General features: G+C 35.1%; 1 protein-coding gene across 1 annotated transcript in view; it reads left to right on the top strand.

Moving 5' to 3' along the window:
- ANOS1 (anosmin 1) overlaps positions 1-17,289 on the top strand; it is a 133,137-nt gene that overhangs the window by 58,544 nt on the left and 57,304 nt on the right. Inside the window, exons 3-4 of the mRNA XM_061988544.1 lie at positions 13,342-13,404; positions 16,547-16,769. Coding sequence (XP_061844528.1) covers positions 13,342-13,404; positions 16,547-16,769 — 286 coding nt within the window. The remainder of the gene's footprint in view (positions 1-13,341; positions 13,405-16,546; positions 16,770-17,289) is intronic.

Raw genomic sequence — 17,289 nt, 5'->3', positions numbered from 1 at the left:
GTTTGAATAAGCAAAAAATAGTGCCTTAGTGGTTTCACACATAGACCTAAATATTCTTGAAATGTTAAAACAATTGAAAATTATATAAATTCAAATTGAGTTGAGGCAGTAAAAATTAATAGTCATGTAACAAATATGAGTGGTGGTGAAACGAACCAGATTTAACTTATATTGTGTTCAGAAGTCTCTTTTCTATCTGTTTTTGTTACTGAGTATTCTTACGTTCAAGAAATAAAATACAACCATGAGATTATAAATGACTCTCTGAAATAACCTGTAGCAGAAGTATTCTATTTCCATGAATATTCTGGAATATTATAGTTTCTGGATAAGAAATAGTTACTCAATGCGATAATCCCACAATGCTAATCAAATTAGCAATACTTTGACCAGTATTGGGACTTAACTTTAGGTTCAGACACCTGAATTTTGGTTTCTATGCAACTTACAGAGGTATTCAGGCTCCCTCTGTTGTCAATAGGGAGCAAGTTAGTACAGTGAGTAACTTCCAGAGAGCTACTTATCTCACCCTGTAAGACACATCTGTATTTGGTCCACCGTTTTTTTCTCCATATGCCATTGATCATATTGTAGTGCATCAGGTAGTGCAAAGTTGTGTCTCCATCTCACATGTGGAGGTGCAGCTTAGATGTCTGAGGATGAATCCCAGAGAAGAACTGTGTTGTTCATTTACACATGAGCACCCAATTCCATTTGACCTTCTGTAGAGTCCTGGAGGCATACATGTGGGGCTGGCAGGTGTGACAGATACCTAAGGAAGAGGGGTTAGCCTGAGACTAGTTGCTATATTGTACATTATATTGGAAATAGATATCTTTGAATGGACAACTGTCTTATTCTTTACTGATGCGTGGTTTCAAAAGCACTTTTAAAAGAACTTTTTAAAGAAAATTCATAGAATCACAGAATGGTAGGGTTAGAAGGGACCTTTAGAGATCATCTAGTCCAACCCCCCTGCAGAAGCAAGTCCACAGGAACATGTCCAGGCAGGCCTTGAAGACCTCCAAGAAAGGAGACTCTACGACCTCCCATGGCAGCCTGTGCCAGGGCTCCCTCACCCTCATTTTCTTATGTTTAAATGAAACTTTTTTGTGTTCCAACTTCATTCCATTACCCATTGCTAGATACAATAGAAAAAAAAGGATGTCCCAACCTAGCTATATAGAACACAGAAAACTGACTGAATTAAAAGCTACAGTATTTAATTACACATTAATGTACCCTCAAGGATACACTGAGGTCTTTACAGCTTACTTCACAGGGAAAGCTTTACAGGACTATTTTTGACCCATACCCCACTTTTGTAATCTCTCATCTAGTTCCATTCTTTTCCTTCTTCCTTTTGCACAGAGGCCTCTAACCTACCATCTTACCATTACTGCCCAACTTAACCCTGTTTATTTTGAGAAGTGTGGTAAAAAACGACATTCAGTCAGAGCTGCTGCAACCCCAGAGCCCTCAGTGAAGATTCTTCAGGATTACTGAATTTTACAATTCACAAAAATAACTATAGAGCAGCTGATAGGTACATAGTATGTACAAAATCAAACATTCTGATACTGTTAGAGAGACATGCATTACCATGAGATTTAGCATGCCTCTGAGCAATCCTAAGGAGTCAGTTCCAGAGATTGCTGGGCACTTGCAATCTATGCTGATTTAATCTAGAATTATGACTTCTGGTTGTGATCCTTTGGCTGTACTTCATTAACTACTGTGCATTTACTTGCATATATTTGCATAAAAAGGCAACCTATCAATTCCATCTGTCAGCATACAGAGTGCTATGCAAAAAGCTGCATTTCAGATAGTTGTTCTCTGGGGACTTAATACCAACATGCTTCCTTAATCTTACTCTCTGATTCCTCTGAGAACTTGCTCAAGAGTCTCATTAAGATGAATGGCAGAAAACTAGATGATACATTACATATTCCAGAATTCCACTTTACATTTTTTGCTGTGCTACAGCATCACCATATGACAGTCATATTCCATTTTGTAGCACCACAGAATCATTTAGGTTGGAAAAAACCCTTAAGATCATTGACTCCCAACTGTTAAAGATCATTTAATCATCTTAACATCTGCACACTATGATAGGTCATTTTAGGATGACTGGAAGTCTTTCCCTGTAGTACTGTAGTACATGACTGGAAGGATCAGCACATTTTAATAATGTTAGAAATCAGTGGATAATTGAATAATTAATCAAATTATTTAGCTTGAAATTTAAAGTTAAAAAAAAAAACCCCAAACTACCATATATTGAGCCACAGTCCTAAAATTCTTTTAGGAATAGTAGCAGCCGTCTAAATGTCATGTTTAAGAACAATTTTTCTTGCCCAATTAACCATCTAAGTTTATACCATGAAGTAATGCAGCAATTCCTGTTTCATCTGTAGAGATGAACTACCACATTCATGAACATTGAAAGCAGAATTTGTTCCTAGGGCACAGTCTGTGATGGTCTGAACAGCCAAGTTGCCTTCCCTTCTGTCCTTGAAGTAGAAATGTCTAGTGGTCTGACTTAGGCTGTCGCCAGGGAAAATGTATCCAGCTTGATTCTTCCAGCACAAGGCAGAGGTTTATTGTGTTCTATGATAGTTTAATCAGAACTATTTATTAATTCAGCTGCCAGTTTGTCCAGCTTACCTCTCAACACCATAATGTTAACCTTCATGACTTGGCCTTTTAGGGAAAATAGTTGTTGGAGGGAAAATTAGTTGTTTTTTAGACTGTGGCTTTATGACTGGCTTAAACTGTCCTAAGTGCTGGCTCTCAATTAAGGAAATGTTTACATACTCTTCTGTCTTTCCGTTTGCACTTGTCCCCAACCCAGACAATTTTTATGAGGCTTCTTAGCAAACTGAATAGGGAAGTTTACTTGGCTAAAAACTGGTCAACTTTTCATCTAGGATGTTGATTTCAGCAAATTTACACTTAAAGAGGTTCCAGTCCCAATTCAGGACTGACCCTCTTTTGGTGGTGTTACGAATTTAGATGAACATATTTTCATGACATAACTATAACCTAAAAAATATAACAATTGGAGATATTTATTGAGAAATTTTGCGTGTAATTGTAGTCTTTCTTGCTCATGTGTAGCATTCATTGAAAAATAATAGGAGGGAAAGCGTGTATTTAATAACTTTGAAAAAATATCTTGGAAATAAAATAGTTATGTAGGTTATAGTGTTTTAATTTTCTAACTTATAAAGACACTTTATTATTTAAATCACTTTTTCCCCCTATTTTTAAAAAAAATATGAAAATATCTAACTTTTTAAGTATTACACAGCAGTGTTTGTCCTATGAATTGTTATGTAAATTGATAGTATTTTATCCATTTTGGTGTTTCAGCAGCTATGTTAAGATACATTAAGAAATTATTGTGAAAAGGAATCACATTATCACTTTTTTTCAAAAGATTCAAAGGATACAATAGAGTTTCTAAACATGGGACAGAAAAACATTCTTTGTGTACTGGGAATAGATTCAGAAAAAGCTAAGATACTTCACAGAGTTTCCTGTTACTTTTTGGCTTTTTGTTCTTCGTGTACCTGGGATTACTGGAAGTTTAACTTCTGCTTTTATAGAATGAAGCAATATTTCTATTACATGTGATCCTAGTACTTTTTAGAAACATCATATTTCTTGTTTGTTAATGACAATCGCGACTACTTGGATTTTTTTTTTTGTGAATTTGTTTACTCTGAAATTAATGAAAATGCAAAAATATTTTCTTTAGATCTGTTTTTTCTTTTTTATTTCCTCTCACCTACACAAATTTATATTCTCAGTCTATTTTAGGTAAATAGATCAGTAAACTTTCCATTAAAGCAATAAGCGTAACTCTGAGTACACTGAAAACTTTCTGTACTTATTAGGTCGATTGGTCTGTCAATGAGGTGGACAACAGACACATTTAAAAATATTTAGGCCAAGCAACAGACTGTGAATTGCTTGCATCAGAGTAAGGGATGAACATTTTTTTTCAAGACAAGCTCCTTTTAATTTTTCTGTTCTTTTTCCTCCCCTTTTGCTGTAACTGCATGAAGAGGCATGCACAGATGCTTGCTGCCAGAGTGTGATACTTAACCTGACCGTCAAACAAGCCTGACAAAGGAAGGCTTTTCAGGTCCCCCAGTGAAACAACCACTGCATTTTATTATGGCGTGAAATTAGAAGTGAAAAGCCCTATGGCTCTTGCTGTTTAGTAATGCGGAATATGTCGTTTCTGATGGTGGTGGTAATGCTGGGAGGGAAATAGAAAGCCAGGGAGAAGAAACAAAGTAACGATTTAGACAAAGAGGGCCCCTTTTTTTTTCCTCATCTCTGATTGTTAGGTGGTCTATAACACCATAGTACTGTGGTGGATACAAGCAAAAAGAACATTTAGTTGCGGCTCTTTCATTCAGAAATGTATGTGTGAATATCCAGGGTGGTGTATAAGGAGAATCATCTGTTATCAGAAGAGTTCACTAGTTTAACTCATTTATAAAACTGCAACAAATACTTGAATTTGCTTGGAGAGAGCAGCGCTGCTCTGACAGACACTTTAGGTTGCATAGCAAGATGGTGTTTATAACAAGACTGTGTCTGGTTATCTGAAGCTGCTTTATAACAGATTGGAAGGGGAAAGTGCCAGCTTGAAGACACTTTCTCTTGTCAGTTTGAGATTAAAAAATCATGTTTTCTTAATGAAAATTCTGTGCATATATAAAATGTCAAAATATTTATGCCCACTTTTACTTTAAATATATTGTGTAATCACTAAAGCAAATAGTCAACTATTAGGAAGTGAAAGGACAGTTTATGGGAGATGTTTTAGAATGTTAGGTTGACTTCTCTCCGTAGAATCATAGAATCATTTAGATTGGAAAAGACCTTTAAGATCACCAAGTTATTCATCAGCTGATCACTATTGCTACTGCTGGAAACAAATTGTGAAACCTATCCACAGTTCTAATAGCTGGAAGGAAAAAACTTAAATTTTGCAGATCCATGTTGTTAGCAGTAAATATTACTGTTGTTTTTATGACATTACCTTCTTTCTAGATGCAGTCTTGGAGAAAATGTAAAAGCAGAAAGAGTTGGCATGAATGATCTGTAATAGTTTGATGGAACAAATGCAAACGTGACAAGTCAGTTTATTGATAAACTGCACTGCGGGACTGCAGCCTGAAGGAAGAAAGTTCAGGGAAGCAAAACTGCTGCTGCTTTTTAATTCAGGTAGTTCATTTCATTATTCATTAATATAGTAGCTACACTACCAAGGGATACCATAAGTAAGCAATAGCACAGAAAGAAGCAGAAAGGTGCCAAGCAAGTAAAGCCATTGTCACTATCAGAAACAAGTCTCTTAGAGAATAGCTTTTCAACCTTTTTAGACTGTATGACTCTGCATTTGATTTAAGGTAATTTATGCACTTTGCCACAGTGTATATCTTATGTGCACACTAATGGTCCACTCTTGACTTGCTGCTTCATATAATTTTGCCAGTGCTATGCCTTATATCTTGACAAATGAAACTTTGAAATGTGGAAATTTAGAATTAGGGCCAGGAAGAGTTTTGAAAAAAGGGAACTGATCAGCATTTGATACAGCACATAAGAGCCAGATGATAGAAGAATAGGAAGGCAACAGTTGATCAGTGATGATTGCAACAACAATTTTAAGGCCAGAGTAGATTGGTAGAGGAAACAGAGACGTGAAAAAAAGGAGAGCATGACAAAGAATATTACCTCTGTATCAAAGAAATGGTGATGGAATAGCTACTGCACTGAGACATAACCAAAGTATTTGTGCATATTATACAGCATTCGAAAAGAACTTTAGGAGGATCAGAAAGTGCTGCTAGGGCATGCCCCTTCAAGATGAGAGTTTCACATTTATGACTGTCCTCTAAAAAAAGAACTCATTGCTTATACAACACAAAACAGCTTCAGAAAGAGAGAGAGAAAGCTTCATCAAATATTTTGTTTAGGGAACTCATCTTGAGTGTAGCAAGTTGTTTCAAAATCGGGCAAAATGAGAACTGAAGGTTGGATCTTTGTGACTGTTAAGCTCTAGGCTATGAGGCGGGAAAAAGGAAGAAACTGGATGTCTCAGTTTCATCTACTGATACAAAACCCTGTAAGCAAACTTTGAAAAGCACTGATCAGGAATGAACTTGTGTTTGGGAGCCAATTTTCTGTTGACATTGATGACCATGCTCTTGATTTGGTAACAAAGAATAGAAACATGAAAAGCGTCCTAGGATTGTTTTGGTGTCCTGTCAAACAAACACTTGTGCTGGCAAACTTTGACACATGCCATACAACTTAGCCATACAGATAGATACCAAGCTGTTAGTATCACTCTAAAAGGATCAGAGTTGAAACTGCTGCATTTCTGCTATGGTGTGATGATATGACTTCCCTTTTTGTGTGTGCGTGTGGGGGGGGGTTGTTTTTTTTTTTTTTAATTAAATAGTACTTTCCAAATGTTTTTTGTCAAAATACTTCCTTCATTTTCAACACCTTCAGAAAATTTGAGCTGATTTCTTGCAAGGGTCTTTGTCTTTCTAGTGCTGTAATGCAGGGTGTTAGAGCATATGCGGGTTTGAAATGGTGAATTTTCAGAGATAATACAGTCAGAACAACTGACTCGGTTTTAGGAACAAATCCTGTAATGTTACTCTGTACATGCAAAAGTCTGGGTAGGTAACCAATATACTGTTAGTAGCCCTTTCCTTATCTCCATTCTAAGAAATGCTGATACTGATCGTAAGTCATAAAGCTTCCTTTATTTGCTTAGAGTGTTGAAGGCATTTAGTAACTCAAATTGCTAATACTAAAAGTTGTGGTGTTAACATTGCTGATGTTGTCTACTGAAATTAACTGTACAATTAAAAAAAGGAAATTATTTTTTCAAGCTCATATTTTTATGAGATATTCAACAGTCGCACCTCTGAAAATTTCCTTTATTGTAAGTACTAATTTAATATTAGCAAGTTTGCCATTACTGTGGAGAGCAGTAATATATGTGCTTATGTGTGCTTGTAGTTCCTCCACACCCAAGCAAAATAAATACATGTCAAATGGAGATGTTTGCTGTAGCAGTTTTAACTATGCTACTCGACTTTTCAGGCAGAAAAGTTTCTCGGAAATGTTCCATTCTGTATTGAAATAACCATTCAAATGACCAGACCACTCTCCAAAGTGCTGGTAAACAGAAGACAATTGCACCTAAACTGGCTGTAGTTTGCTTCAATAACTATATATGTAAACTTTGTAAGAGGCTGAGTAAACAGAACTGAAATCAAGGGTTTGTCCACATCTCTGGTCAAGTAACAAAGTAGAGTTTCCAAGAAATATGTCAGTATCTTACTTATTTGGATATTATTTTGAATAATAGTTTTTTGGTTTTTTCTATGTCTTTCAGAAATTGTATTTTGAACACACTATAGCTGTGTTCCACGTTTTTTGGTGAAATGAATATTTTAGTAATAGTTTTAGTAGATTTTTAGGTAATTATGAGACATTGACAGTCTCACCTGTAGAAATTATTTTCATTTATTGAGAACACTCTGCTTGGATACAAAGCCAGAAGTAAAATCATTTAATGCTGGTTTTGAAAGGCAATTTTTAAAAGTATTTCAATATTAATACCATTTTGAGGTGAATAAGGGTTGTTCATATCTTTCAAGACTTCAGAGTGTCAGATAGGAAAGATCTGGCTTTGTATGTTTATATTTACTATGTATTTGCAAGTTGTAATTTGTAATATTTTTCTTAAACTACAAAAACAATGAGGAAAATAGAAAGCGTCCAATTCCTGGAAAATTCTCTAAAGCAAGTCGTGTGTCTTAAGTTCCACATTTCACCTGCAGATTGTATGCGTCATGCTACTTGGATAAGAACAATTAAAAATGAATTTTCAGTTGCATGTGTAATGGTGTGTTTTGGATCTCTGATATACATCTTTTGCTAGTCTTTTCACAAGGAATATACCAAATTCTTCCAGGAAATATATCTCTAATTCCTGTTGAATATAAGATGGATGTCTTATATTCTGTCTTTCTGGTGTTAGAACTCAACACAAAATCCTGTATTCTCGTATCTTAACCCTCAGTGCATTAATGCTAAATTTCTGTGGATTAAGTCACTACTGCAGGTGCACCCTTGTGTGATGTGATACAATACAACATGATGGTGGCTATGTGGCTGCTGTTCCCTATACCTGTCTTTCCCTGTTTACTCCTGTCAGACCCTGGAGGTTTGTGCTGTGCTGTTTTACTCTGTATGTGAAGATGACTAAGAATAGTTAAGGTAGTTGTCACTGCATCTCTATTAGAGACACAGTTCCCTTAGTTTCAGTGCCAGCCGTAAGTATTTTATTGTTACTTTTTTTTTCTGAATAATTGACTTCTGAAAAATACAAAGCTGTCATCTGTCCCAAACCAAGGATGAACTGTCCCAATGTTGATTACAAATAAAGGATTTTTCTTATTCTCGGTTTTTATATGCTTTCATTGATTAGAATAAATTAGTACCTGTAGATGGTAACAAATTCCACATTAGTAACCTGTTCCTTGTCATCTACCCCATCACAGGACACATCAGGATGTCATCAGTATAGAACAACAAAAGATGCATTTTGAAAAAGACAAAGAAGTGCTCCTTAAAGGGCTTTTAAAGACTCCGATTGCTCTAACCAAGTAGCACATTCTTTAGTGACCATTTAAAATCTAAGGCCTGGCTTTCATTCAAAAGCAGCTCTACAATTAGTAATACTTTCAGACAGTATCAGCTGGGTTCCCAGTGTACATGATAATGTCACAGAATAACCCCAACTGTAACTAATTTAATTAAGATTTGATCCTTGAATACAAAGTTACTCTTTTTCACAAAATCATGATGCTCACTGACCTACAAGAGAGAAAACAGGCAACACAGACAGGGAACATTTCTCTGTCATTTAACCCATTTGTTTATTCAGTTACAGGGGAAATATATTACTAATGTAATTCTCATGAGAATCCTTTTAATGTGAACAGAGGAGTAACTCCAAGTAACCACATGAAACTGCTATTTACATGAAAGAATATTTTTGCAGGTGTTTCTATTTAAAAGTTTTGAAGATACTTAATCCACTTAATCCTCTTGCAGTCTATTTTAAATGTATCTGAATTTTACGAGCTAAAATATCACATTGAATTTATAGAAAATTGAGTAGTGCTCTGATGCTTCAGTGTGCTAATGGAGGAGGAGAGGCAAAAGAAGTGGAGAAGCAAGACATTGACTCAGCTTAAAACAGACCTCACTAAATGCTCAGAGGCTTCTTGAACAGCATATATCAACCTACAAGCTAATATGACAGCTACTGATTCTGCAGTTTGAACACTCTGGGCTCGTGATTTTTTTTGGCCTTAAGAACTGAATGATTGATTCATTAGTTCACTCTTCCTCTGCTGGTTTGTTTTAAACAAGATATATGTTATACAGTGAGTGCCTGACGTGATGTATGAGCACCTGAAATTGCTTATAACTAGGAAAGCTGCCTACAAGCTTGAGTGCAGTATCCTGGTACCATGAACTACTCACATGGAGGCTGTGAATCAATTAAAGTATTGATCATGGATTTTGGAGATTATCAAGAATGATTCATCATGGAAATAAGAGGGGTTTTTTTTCTTCATGATTCTGAATTAATTTACTTGCCTCTGTAGGATTCCCCATTCTAAGTGCCTGAAATTCTCACTGCTTATAGTTCTGTTTATGTGAGTTTTTCATTTTTCAATGTACATTATGAAACACTCATACCTGGGCTGAGTGGCTAGGCAGCCCAAACCTTAGTGCTGATCAAAAATTTAAGCTCAAGATGAAAAAAAAGAATAGGGGTATTTAAAAGACCGTGTCTAACTTCAATTTCCTAGCCAAACACTTCTTCCATTTTAATACGCAAAATTCAAGTAAGTTGCCTTGGATCTATAGAAAGAAAATCACCATCTTAAAATTTATGAGGAATTACCTCAGGAAGTTGAGAGACAAATGTATAAATAGACTTTTACAAAATCATTTTTAGAAAAGTGTGTACATCCCTGAAGTGGGCAGCCAGAGTTCTTCAGACAACTCAGTCCAGTTTTTGAGACATAAAAAGTAACAGTTTCTATTCCTATTGATAATCTGTAAACAGATTAAAAAAAAATTCCCTCTCACTGCCTGTTTATGTTTTTCATTGCATTTGCTGATACTGTGCTAAGATTTACAGATTGAAAATCACTTTTCTCACAGTTCCTTTGGACACAGTCATATATTTAAGTGTACCCATCACAAAATATTTCCAAGAGTGATGAAATTTGTATTCTCTTTGGCTTTGATTAAATTCCTCATCCCAAGTACGTTCTCTGCTCAGTGCTTGATTATAAGTACATGCAGTTTTCAGGTACTTGTGTTCATGACATGGCAGGATATTAGCAGACTGTACAGTGAAGGGTGTTTTTTTCATCTTTTCTTTAACTACCTAAGTTCCATTTAATGAAATAGTTTAGGACAGTAAAACACTTAAATATTTTTTGTAAACAGAAATCATTAATTTATGACCTTGCTGTTGTGAGCGACCAAAATGGTGAATGGTAATGAAAATAATAATTATATTGCAACTATAACAGTTTGATTCTATTCTTTTTAGAACACTTTGCATATGGCTTGGTTCCACTTTGGTAAAGTGTTACTAAGCAAAAATATTATGATTAGACCCCACTGCTCTGAAATAAGTAATTGTTTACTGTTTAAATAGTTGTAAATATGCCCTATTCAACAATTTTATTTAAATATAGTATTTGAAGATATATACAGTATTTGAATAAGATTTTTTTTCAATACATCAGTCATATTTTGCAATTCAGTAGACATTCAAAATTGTTGTGTTGGTGTAACTCTCTCCCATTCAGGTTGAAGGTAACACTTCCTAAGCAAAAGTGTTGGTGTACTGTTTTGAAGATCCCTTTACTAGCTAGTGTAAATGACATGCATCATATACTAGTCTCATTGTTGCTTTAATGATAGTTGAAAAATTAGAACAGAAAAGACTTCTCTAACAGGATCCTTAACTGCAATTTTATAAACAATAAATTAAAACATATAACCCAAAATATTTTAAAGCAAGAGTAATCCTTCTTCCTTGAACGAGACAGTACTTTACCCTTTTTCCTAATGTTATACAGTTTGACTATTAAAAAATCTATAGTTATATCTGATATAGGTATTTAAACCTATGTATGTGTGTGGATGTACACAAACACACAAATTTGAAAGGATGAAAAATTCTGGAGTGCTTTATATTAGCACTCCTTCAAGATTTTGATGTTATTTTTTAGTACTGAAGAACAACTCTACAGCAGTCTGGATGAAGAAAGAAAGCCTAAAACTTCCAGATTTAACCACAGAAGACGATCAAACAGGTGCTTTAAGAGCATCCAATTTAGCAAGGCTAATGCCATTAGCATTAGGTTTCTCATGGATGTTTTAGGTATTTCCTTGAAACTTTTCTTACTGTTGAGAAATGCTGTATACTTTCCTTTCAGACATCAAGACTAAGATAAAAACCGGTGAAACTAGGCAGTCAGCTTCTGCAGCAGCCTGTGGTGCCAGGCTAAGCTCAATGCTCTTAGCAGTACTCATACAGCAAAAGTAGGTACAAACACCTTGAAGAATCCCTCTGAAACATACACAACCTTGATATTCCCTTCAAAGAGTACTAACTGCTTTGCTCCATAGCTGGCAAGGAAAGTGATCCAGTCAGCATGAACTCGGTCCTAGTTGTCATCTCAAGACTGGATTTGCTGGGGTAGATGTGCTCTGTGTGGCTATGCAGCAGTGAAGCAAGAATTCAGAGAAAGCAACAATACAGAAATCCTGACAGCCTTGGGGATCACTAACAAAATCCCAGTGTGGTCAAAATATTGTCAATTTATTCCATTTTCTTTACACCATTTCTAACTGTAATTTGGGGATAAATCCATCAGACAGGAGAATTGTAAAATTGGCATGGGAGTGGAACTGGACTCAAAGATGCAGTAAGTACTCAAAGATGCAGGAGGAGCAACACTCTAGAATTACACTGACTTCAGTGATATTTTGTAATGTATCCTTCTAATTTCTTTATGTACAAGCCATTGTGAGTTTTGAAGAGCTGGTAAATAAGTTTAAACTATCAAAGTATAGAGACAGAAAATGGTTGAGTGGTATTTTTTTATTCCTGAAATATGTAACTTCTGTGACTGATAGTTTTATTACATTTTCCAGGATTTGTTGCTAGTAGAAAAAACATTTAACTTCTAAAATGCTGGAATTTTTTTAGTATATTAATGACACAGGTGGACAGCTGAGATACAGCCTGTATTTATTTATGCTTGTCTTTGTGTAGCATAAATGTATATGAATCCAATATAATACTACATATATATAAATAATACAAATTTAAATCATTACAAAATTACATAAATACAAACATGTCAAAAGCCTTTCCTTTTTTTCTTTTTGATGCAATAATAATCTTTCCACTATTAGCAGGCAGAGTAGGTGTTACTAACTCTCAGTAATGCCAGTATTTTCCAAGATAATATAGGTAACAAAGGAACAGGAAAAGTTTCTGGATTTGAGTCTATGTTTCAGATGCAGTAAATTCTCTTAGTATTGCGATTTTTCTTTATGCTGTGCTGTGAAGCATGACCCTGGTTTACAGCATTTGAATCTCAGCTCTCTGTATAACCATTGCAGAGAGACTGAAGGTGAAGAAATGATAATATGGTACTTGAAATAAAGTGGTTTTGCTGACAGACCAGTCAACATTGTCTGTTTATGCAGGAATCGTGGTTAAACCTCTGCTGAGTTTACTCCATAACTTTATGAAATAGTTTATTGCTTGAGAAGGCAATGTATCCACATAAACTTTAGGTTGGTCGCTGAGAAGCTTTAACTTTCTGCAGTTTATAGTAGTGCTTTTGATATTATCTCTTTAGTCCAATGACATGAGGTTGAATGATATTAGGATCTTGATTCGGTAAAACATAATAGGATAGCATTTAAACAAGTGTTGTAATTGCCTTGTACAATAAGAAATACTGAAAATATTTCTTGTGATCTAACCATGGCTTGGCATGACCTCTCTCTGACACCATGACTCAATGACACGATCTTATTCTCAGGAGAAGTAAAATTTTAAAGCCTGTTATTAACTTCCTGTGGACCAAACAAACAACTGGAGAAGAAATGGGGTCATTTGTGGTTGTTTATTTCTCTTCCTGACACTTCTTGCCTCTTGATTCTTCCTAGTGCCTGGAACCCTGCAAAGAGTCCTGGGACCTGAAGAAAAACCAGTGCCAAAGCTTCTGTGAGGTATGTCAGCCCAAGGGCACTCTTTATCACTTTGTTCTAGTTGTCTCTTTCATTTGAATTATTAGCTTCAAGGAGACAACTAACAAACATGTTTTTTGTACAGCATTCTCCTTCATTTGATTGGATAAATATATAACAATTTAGACTTAGTAAATCTGAGTTTTAAAAAAGTAAGGTTTTTTTCTTGATCAAATAGTTTATGTTGTCTTGAAGTTTTAAGACTTGCTCCAGTCACACTTACATAGGTTCTCTCAAAATGTACTGTTAAATCACTCCTGTAAAATGTTATTTCCACCACATACCCTTCTATCTTTTCTGGCCATATGTAAGAAAGAGCAGCTTTGTTTAAAAGGTAGAATATCAGTGTGTGAAAATCATTCTATAGGGTAGCTAGAAGTGATAGCTTTCTCATATATGAAAATCAAATCTGATTTCTAAAAGAAAATATCTTTGGGAGTAACTGCATTGTGGACTCCTACTTCAGAACACTACTGTCAAAATATGTAATTATTCAGGAGCAAATTGTTAGAAGACTGTTTTCGAATAATTTTTCAGAATAGTGATGCAAATTATTGTAAATTATTATTATAAAAACCTAGATCAATTAAACTAGTACAGTATAAGAGATGGTTTTACCAGATTTAAAACACGGCTCTGCTGAGTTGGTGGAAATCAGCTGTTACAGTTTTGAAGTGGTTTTTAGTATAAAATTGAAATATAGCAATACAAAGTTGCTTTATTATGACTATAAAGATACAACTTTATTTAAGTCTATGAAAGAATCTGTTTAGGAAAATCTTAATCTTTTCCTATTAAAAATAGAAGCAACCTTAATTGATATAGTGATCTCAGTGATTTAATTCCTTCCTCATCAGTATGAGCACTCTTTTTCTGGTACAAGAGCATGTCATACGTAGAAATGATTTTAAGCATCATGAAGACAATTAGGAAAGGCTGTAATTTCAACTAATAAAAAAAAATAGATGCAACTGTGTAAATAAAGATTATTGGATTACTGATCTATGTAGTCAATTACAAGACATAGTTAAAATTTTTCATGAAAACCAATCCTTGTATAAGTTCTTTAACCCAGATTAATGCTGCTTCTTCATACACAAAACTCTAGGGTAGTTTAATAAAGCAGTTTTAGTGGATCTAATTTATGTCATTCTCATATATTACTTCTCACTCAGGCTATATGTTTCCAGATATGGGTGAAAATATGTATAAAATTAGTTTTAAAGGAGAACTTTTGTAGTACACTGTTCTATTGTAGTTAAAAACAGTGAGCATCCTTCTTTGATTAGTGTTTTGTGGTCAAAGCTAAATTTAGAACTTCAAAGGCCCATAATGAAGAGCAGTGCATTTAGCAGCTAACTGAAAAATGAGCTGTGAAATAGGGTGAGGAGGAGAAGGCTTGAGGACATATTATACCTCAGGGAGCTATAAAGTTTTTAATTAAGTAGCTGCAAATTTGTGATGTACACACATACACACACACACACAGAGAGGCACAGGACCAGGACCTTTCCCTCACCCGTGTATGCTACATAGTCATTGATTGAATTAAATGAAACTGAGTGTTTTCAGTCTTTTTGTATTTTCTAAAAAATCTAGAAGTGACAATTTAGTTTTGTGTTTCTCAAGTTTCTGTTTGACATATTACTTCTTATCTTCTTATCTACTGAATGAGTATGCTAATGTTAAAGGAACCTTATGCATGAAGAAGAAAACAAGACCTTTACCTGACTCCTTTTTTTCCATTAATTCAATTTCCTGCTGTTTTAGCTTCTTAACTGGCTAACCACAGGAACAGTTGTGTTCCAATGTGGGGAACAGCAGTAGTGTGTGTCTAAGGATCACTGGTGTCTGTAGGAGATGTGAGGACTGCTCATTTTGATATCCTTTAGACTGGTTAAGCCATGCATTCTTAAAAGCCTGATTCAAAAATTCTGGACTGTCCTGAAGGACAAGATGGAAAGAGGTAATGTAGTCATACATTCTTGGACCACAGTGACTTTGGAGAATAAAATGAACATATAGACTATGAAACACTTGGGCCTCTATGATAGTGAAGCCTCTCATTTTGCCAGAAATACGAGAACAGTGAAAATAAGAAGGTAAAACATTTGAATATGGAAAGAAGTTGCAGAAGTTGCATGAGTAGTTGAATGTATAGACTTAGGAATCTGTAAATCAGATCTGTCAAAGTGGTTGCTTTGAGGGAGAAGGGCAGGTAGATACCTCAGTTATGTGGGTTGTCTGTCTATGGCTGCACAAATTGCTTTGAGGGAATCACTTTAGCTGGGTTTTTTCACAAACTAAATAAAGCACCAGTTAAAAGAAGGATATGAAATCCCCATGTCAGACACAATGTTCTCTCCAGGGTGCTAGACATTATTTTTAAGTGAACCTGGCAGACTTCTGAGTAGTACACAGGCTATAAAATGTCGGTGCATTGAAGCAACCTCTCATACATCTAGTACTTGATTTCTCAAAGAAGTAGCATTTACTTTGATCTTTAATTAATATATTTAAGGCTTATTTTAGTCTGTATTTTCTGCTTATTTTAGTCTGTATTTTTTGCTGATCATTTTATAAAAAATTTAGTTCCAGTTCCACAAAGACTTATAAAATTACTGATGTGCTGGCAAGAACATAGATTCTGCAAATCTTTTAGCCAGTGCAGTTTGGGAAACAAGATTTCACTTATTTATCTAGAGTGACATTACAGTAGATATTGTGGGTAAAGTCTTAGGAAGTACAAAGGGAGGAATGTGGGGTAGACAAAAAAAAAAAGACTGTCTGACTATTGCTTCCCCTGTGTTTTGAGAACATTTTTAGTCTGGCATTGTGCAACTTTGTAGCCAGCTAATGTGAGGAAAACAAGGGAAAGCTGGCAGATATAAACAACTTACTCCATTAAAGATGGAGGTCTAACTTGAGGGAATTCATCATTCTGGCTTTGGAATGCTTTTTTAGAGTGGCTTGAATATATAAGTCTCCAGGGATCATCATGCAAAAGCTGAAAATATGAGATTTCCTTTAGGAGGTCTTGGAAAATGTACAACATTTTTTTTTTTTTTGTTGTCGTTGTTGTTCCTGTTGAAAGCTTTATAAAATTCTTTTATTTTCCCTTTAGCCTCTTTTCCCCAAGAAGAATTATGAATGCCTAACTAGCTGTGAATTCCTTAAGTACATCCTGTCTGTGAAGCAAGGGGACTGCCCAGCACCTGAGAAGGCCAGTGGTTTTGCAGCTGCCTGTGTTGAAAGCTGTGAAGCTGATAGTGAATGTTCTGGAGTGAAGAAATGCTGTTCCAATGGATGTGGTCATACATGCCAAGTTCCAAAAAATCTATACAAAGGTAGAGATCACTAATGTGTACTCATACTGGGCTAGTAACTGGCATGATGAAGTCTCCTAGAAACCCGGGATGTTAATTTTTTAGGAGTTGAGAATAAAAAGGAAGGCCTGTCATAGAGTTGTGGCTGGACATTGAAAGGGTGGAAAGCAAATGAAGAATGTTGCATAAGTTTCTGATTTTTTTTTTTTTGCTTTATGAAGGCCATGTCTGGAAATGTGTGGAATGTAAACATGTGGCTATTATGGATCATCTTAAGCAGAACAAACTTGCCATTTTAGGTGAAATCTCACTTAATTTATTACAGATAAGAGAGAATGCAGCAGGAGAATATTTAACAATAAATATCTCTTATTAACCACAAATAACATTTATGTTTATAATCCAAACAGGGAGGACTACCAAATAGGAAGTGTGAGATAATCTGGTAAAAAACAAATCAATGCAATATATATGGTACTGGTGTTCTTAATGATCTAAGAACAAAAGAGTGAAGATTATAATTTCTACATATGTACATATA

The sequence above is a fragment of the Colius striatus genome, chromosome 1 (assembly GCF_028858725.1).
Source record: "Colius striatus isolate bColStr4 chromosome 1, bColStr4.1.hap1, whole genome shotgun sequence".
In the NCBI taxonomy this organism is placed as follows: Eukaryota; Metazoa; Chordata; class Aves; order Coliiformes; family Coliidae; genus Colius; species Colius striatus.
The sequence above is the reverse complement of the archived record's forward strand: the minus strand, read 5'-3'. Positions and strand labels throughout refer to the sequence as shown.